This window comes from Lethenteron reissneri, unplaced genomic scaffold (genome assembly GCF_015708825.2).
Source record: "Lethenteron reissneri isolate LAM-NWPU_2019-01 unplaced genomic scaffold, ASM1570882v1 scaffold_1730, whole genome shotgun sequence".
Classification (NCBI taxonomy): Eukaryota; Metazoa; Chordata; class Hyperoartia; order Petromyzontiformes; family Petromyzontidae; genus Lethenteron; species Lethenteron reissneri.
In genome coordinates, this window is record NW_026891477.1 from 30,921 (window position 1) to 37,177 (window position 6,257).

General features: G+C 58.8%; 1 protein-coding gene across 1 annotated transcript; it reads right to left on the reverse strand.

The window, feature by feature from the left end:
• Positions 1-1,248: 1,248 nt before the first annotated feature.
• On the reverse strand, positions 1,249-6,212 carry LOC133339273 (serine/arginine repetitive matrix protein 2-like; the record flags this gene model as incomplete). Its single annotated transcript, XM_061547410.1, has 5 exons — positions 1,249-1,648; positions 2,183-2,238; positions 3,581-4,675; positions 5,122-5,407; positions 5,865-6,212. Coding segments are annotated over 5 exons (2,151 nt in total), but the record flags the coding sequence as incomplete, so codon positions are not given.
• Positions 6,213-6,257: the final 45 nt, after the last annotated feature.

The following is a 6,257-nucleotide window of genomic DNA, read 5'->3' on the forward strand; positions in this document are numbered from 1 at the left end:
TCCTGCGCCATCTCTCTTTCCGCTCCTCGGGCCACCGTGTCCATCGCACCACATCGCCCACCACTTTTGATGCCTTCCCCTTGATCTATTTCCTTCCACTTGCATCACTTGCACCTTCTGACCCAGCAGCCTTTTCCTGTTGTCTCCAACATGAACCACAGCACAGCCTTTTCTCTCTCATCTTCTCTGCGATTTCTACCACTTCATTTCTCACGCCCCTGTCCCTTCCTTGTTCAACCCAACATCCACCGAACATCCTCATCTCTGCGACTGCCGTAGCTGGGTCCTCCCTCGTTCTTGTGCACCAGCCCTCCGCCCCATACAACAGCACCAGCCTCACCCTTTCACCCAAACTGGGACCCTCTTAGAACACCACGCACCAGGCCTCTCTCGCCATTGAGCCATCCAGCCCTTGTTCTTATTCCTCAACTCTCCTTCCAGTGATCCATCGGAACCACACCGTTGCACCAGGAGCTTATTCCTCTTCATTAACTGGTCACTTCCAATTTACAATCCTCCTTTTGCAATTATTTACTTTGCAATTTGCCACCGTGTACTCTGTCTTTGTCAACTGAGCCTCAACCCATTCCCTTCAATATTTTGTAACCATATCTTCAAATCATCTTCCACTATCCCCTGCTTTCACCGCATAGCACAATATTGTCTGCAACAGCATCCACACAGGGAGGCTTCCAATCCTGAATATCTGCGTGCCCTAACATGCACTACACAGTCCTCCCTAACTCATTCTTCGGACGTGGGGAGCTGTCGACGGTGGGAGTGGGCCTGTCGTTTTCTCGCAGCGAGCCGGAACAGGCTCCTCTCCTCTGTCAGCCTGGGTCTCTGGGGAGGTCCGGACCGTGTACCCAATGCAGCCATTGAAGCTGCATAAGCCACAGTCATGAACCTCGGCCATTTCCCCCTCGCCAGTCATGAGGCAGGATTGATGCCAACCCCCAGCTCCCAAGCAATGCTGAAAATCTCACTTGCAACTTTCATCAGCCAACCAAGACCAGGCTATTGTGATGCATCACGCATGCGACACATCACGCACGCAACACACCACTCTCTCCACGACACCCACAGACAGCTCGCACGTCGTGCAGGCAAGCACGCACGCTCCCCTGCGTCAACTCTTGTATCGTGTTCATCATGTGGTCCTTGTTCACTCCGGCCACCACTGCTAGAAGCTTCTCAACGTCGGCTGGTTGTTGTTGCCGCCGCCACCGCCACCGCCCGCCGCCGCCACCACCACCCATACTGCTCATACTGCTCATACTGCTCATAGTGCCCATACCGCACATGCCGCCCATGCTGGCCATGCCGGCCATGTTGGCAATGTTGGCCATACTGGCCATGTTGCCCATCCCGCCCATGCCGCCCATGCCGCCGTGACCGAACATGGCCGCGAACGGGAAGGGGTTGCCCATTCCTGTTCCTCCTCCGCCTCCACCCATGTGGCCGGTGGGCAGCGCCTGCTGGTTGGCGAGCTGGATGGCGAGCGCCGCCAGGGGATCGGCGTGGGAGGGGAATTGGGCGACGGCTGGTACGGCTGCTGAGGTGGCGGCGGAGGCGGCGGCGGCTGGTTCATGATGAGCGGCAAGAGCGCCGCGGCCGGTCCGATGGAGTTCATGATGCCCACGCTCACCTTGTAGCGTGAAAGGGGGAGGGGGGGGGATAGGACGGGCAGATTCACGAGATTTATTTGAGTTAATTTCCCCCCACGGCACGCGATTAAGAATTCATTCGGATCTCTCGAAGGGCGACCCCCGTCTTGTTTGAGAACGGCCCACGAAGCGAAAGTCACAGAGCTACCTCCGAGACCCCGTCAAGTGTCCTCTGGTCTAGACAGCGATAGGAGAGGGAGGGGGGGGCTGCATTTCCCCCCTGCTCGCTCTTTCAAACGAGAGTACCGTTTGTCTCATGAAAGTCAAGCCGATATTTTAAAGTCTTAAAAGAGGTGGGGGAATTCGGCCAAACTAAGTGCACAACTGCGGGCCAGGCCATGCTTCCCTCGCCACTGCCCCCGCACATAAACGTAACACGGCACCAGGGCCAGCGCGCCTCCAAGCGTCACTCCTCTTTCCCACCGTTCCTGGCCCCGACGACTTTCCCACCCGCAACTCTCACCGCTGCGGCACCACTGGGGCAATAGCGGCGACGTGGCTTTGCTCATCCTCACCTTAGGGTTCACCACCGTCGAATTGGCCCGAGCAATCTCCAACAGCTGAGCTTTGTCTGCAGACACCCACACACAAATACACGACCACTTTAACTTTATGGTATTATTACACTTGTTTACCCAGGAAACCACCACAAAATCACAACTCTTTTACAGGACGGTCCGGCCAAGTTTGCGAAGTAACGAGCCAAAGTTGCCACGCGCGATCCCAAATTAGTAATTTGCTGGTAATTTTTCGGCATTGTGACGTTTGTACCAACACCAGTTACAATTTCGATTTAAAGCTTTCGTGACTGCAGGGATTCATCTTCTTGGTTCTTTCGGTAAAGTCACGTAGAAGGGAAATAATGAAATAATAAAAATAAAATATACTAAAATAATTCTACGTGACTTTACCGAAAGAACCAAGAAGACCATTTACAATGTATGCTTATGCTTCAGCTGCGAGGAGGAATCCAGCATATCTGGAGGGAAACCAATACAGAAAGCTGCCCGAGTAGAACATTTTACCCAGGCCCTTTCTTGGCGCGAGATGGGAGTTACCAGCTGCGTGCGTCACCACCCGTCCGCCCGCCCGCCCGCGCCCCCAGGAATGCAATACCTTGTAAAGTATTCCCTCGTTATTTGCAAGGGATATGTTCCGGAGATGCTTGTGAATAGCAAATGTTGCGGGATAAATGGTATTGGCCTTCGAAAACCTCAAAAAAGATTTTGAATGCATTACGTTAATATAAACTATCAAATGCATGACAATTATAAAAATAAATGTCAAAATATGAATATCTCATCACATTATATGTCATCACCATCTCGCATCACATTCTCTCTCATCACTTTCGTTCTCTCTCTCCCGATGCAGCAGTCATGCAGAGTTCCAGATGCGATTCGCGGACCGCTAAATTCGCGGACAGCGAGTTCGTGAATAACGTGGGGATACTGTACAACAGTCAAGAGTCATAAAGGCAGCGATTTCCTGCTCTCATGAGCATCGATGCATTGGGCTCTCATGTCCTGTTCACAGCCCTGCGCAGAGCCAATGGTGGAAGTTCCACAACCCAAGACAACATTCGGTTCTTTGTAGTATGACTAAAGCATGATGCGTATGCGTGCGTGGAACCTGTAACTCTTTCCAACAAGCATTGGTTTTAGATTGGCTCGGCTGGCTAACGTACTGTGCGAAAGAAGTTGGACATACATACGTCCAATAAATCGGTGGTGACGAAGCATTGTAAGTCACACGAGATGTTGTCCCGCGTAATAATGTCATCTTCCTGGCCGACAAGCGCCGTTTCAAGGAAGCAAGACGCAGATTTACAACTGCCGCACGAACCCGCGTCGTTTGGACGATGAAACAAAATGGCACAACACCAGGGATGACCACCCCCCACCCCAACTCACCCTCCTCGGAGAGGCGCAGCGGCGACAGGCTGGGCTCCCTCCTCCTCATCGGCGACCTCCGCCGTCGCATCCTGAAGGGGCTCACCCGAAACCCGCGCCGCGCCGGGCCTCGCGACCTCGACCGCGACTTGCGGCGCCCCTCCTGCGCCTTCTCCTCTCCCGCCGCCTTCTTCTCGGCGTCGCCGCCGGCGCCGGCACCGGCACCGCCGGCGTCGGTGGCGGCGGCCGCCTCCGTTGCCTTGCCGTCGCCCGCCTCTTTGTCGGACTTGTCACGCGAGCGCCGCCTTTTGCCCCCGGCGGCGTCGTCGTGCGACGCTCGCTTTGCCCCGCGGGAGCGCGAGCGCGCGGCGCGTCGCGTCCCTTCGCGGGGGGAGCGGGAGCGGCCCAGGCGCCGGCGTGCGATCGCCCCCCTCGAGCGCGAGCGAGACCTCCGGCGGAGACCCCGGGACCGCGATCGCGACCTCCGCTTGGCGTCGCGCGACCGGGACGCAGACCTCCGCTTGGCGTCCCGCGATCGGGACACAGACCTCCGCTTGGCGTCCCGTGACCGGGACACAGACCTCCGCTTGGCGTCGCGCGACCGCGACGCCGACCGCTTCTTCACCTCCCTCGATCGGGATCGAGATTTCCTCTTGGTTTCCCGGGATCTGGATCGGGATTTCTTCTTCACGTCACGAGAACGGGACACCGATACCCTCTTGGCTTCCCGGGATCGGGAGCGGGATTTGCGCTTGGTCTCCCGGGATCGGGATGCCGACCTCCTCTTGGCATCTCGCGTTCGAGACGCCGACCTCCTCTTGGCCTCCCGGGAGCGCGACCTCCGCCTCGCGTCCCGCGGCCGAGCGGCTGCCGCATCCTTGCGATCCCGCGAGCGCGAGCGGCTCCTGCGCTTCTTTTCAGCCGACTCCCTCCTCTTGCGGTCGCGGGAACGAGAGCGGCCCTTCGTGGCGTCGCTCCGATCGCCGGCACGGGCGGAGTCCGCCGGCGTCCTGTGCCTCGAGTCCGAGCGCGAACGCTTCCTCTGCACGGCCGCGCGCGCGGGCTCGGCGACTCCTGACGCCGCTTGGGCGAGCGGCTGCCAGAGCCGGAGTCCCTCTTGCGTTTCTCAGCTTCCTTGCTCGTATCGGCGGCCTCTCCCGGAAGACGATCGTCCGTCGACGCCGTGGTGAGGTCAGACAATTTTGACTCCTCGGTATCGGAAGAATCTTTTGGTTCTTTGCAGACAGATACGGCTTCTGTGGTTTTAATCGGCGAAGTATCTTTAGGTGCTTCATCTTTCGAAAAGGAATCTTCTTCTTTTACGGTGGCATCATTTGACGCGACTCCCGCTGCCTTGTGTGGGTCCAAGGTGTCATCTTTTTCTCCAGCAAGTGGCTTCTTCACATCGTCGTTTCCGACGGAAATCTGAAGCTTCACATCCTCCGCTTTTCCCGCATTTCCTCCGCCATCATTTGTCGAGCCGTCACCGGGTTCCACCTTTATCGCCACATCATTCGCCACATCATTCGCCACAGCCTCCCCTCCACTCGGCCGTTCCACACCAGCTTCCTCCGCTTCCGCCTTTACCACCTTCCCCCCCACTTCAACCACTCCCTCATCAGCGCGTTCAATCTTCAATCCCTCCACTTTGAGGCACTCCTTGCCGGGCGAGTGAGAACGAGAGCGAGCCTCGGCGCCCCTTGCAGCGACGTCGCTCTCCTCCGTGGATGCCTTCTTGCCACCGTCCGGCGAGGCGGAGCGGGACCTCCCGCCGCGGCCCGGCGACGCAGACCCGCTTCTCGCCTTCTGCTTGCGATCGCGCGACGCCGATCTCGACTTGAGCACTCGCTTGGCGCGATCGCGCGACGCCGATCTCGACTTGTGTTTACGACCGCGATCGCGCGATGCCGACCTCGATTTCACCGCTCTCTTTGTGCGGTCGCGCGACGCCGATCTCGACCTGTGCCTACGGTTGCGATCGCGAGATGGCGACCTGGACTTAACCCTCTTGTTGCGATCGCGAGATACAGACCTGGATTTAACCCTCTTGCTGCGATCGCGAGATACAGATCTCGACCTGTGTTTACGATTGAAGTCGCGAGACGGCGTCTTGGATTTCGCCCTCCTGTTGCGATCGCGCGACGCAGACCTCGATTTCACTCTCCTGTTGCGATCCCGAGATAATGATCTTGACTTCTGCCTTCGGATGCGATCTCTCGACACCGACCTCGATTTCGCTCTCCTGTTGCGATCTCGCGACAAAGTCCTCGACTTCTGCCTCCGCGTTCGATCCCGCGACACCGACCTGGACTTCCCTCTCCGGCCTCGATCGCGCGACGTCTGCCTCCGGCCACGGTCGCGAGAAGGCGGCAGCAGCGGCGTCGCCGCCCTCGCCCCCCTCGCCCGCCTCCCGGTGGACGGCGTGCGAGACCTCGCCCGCAGGCCCCGATTCCTCGGGGGCGGCGGCGACGGGGAGCGCGAACGGTTCCGCTCGCGCCGGTTCCGCTCGCGAGACGCGGAGCGGCCCCCCTCCCCTGCGGAGCCGGTCGCGAGACGCGGAGCGAGACTTGGCGCGGACGTCGCGAGGCCGCTGGGCCGACCGCGAGCGGCTGCGCGGCTTGCGGTTCCTCGAGGCCGACCGCGAGTCCCTCCTCTGCCGGTCCCGCCCCGAGCCCTTCGCCTGCCGCTCCCTCGAGCG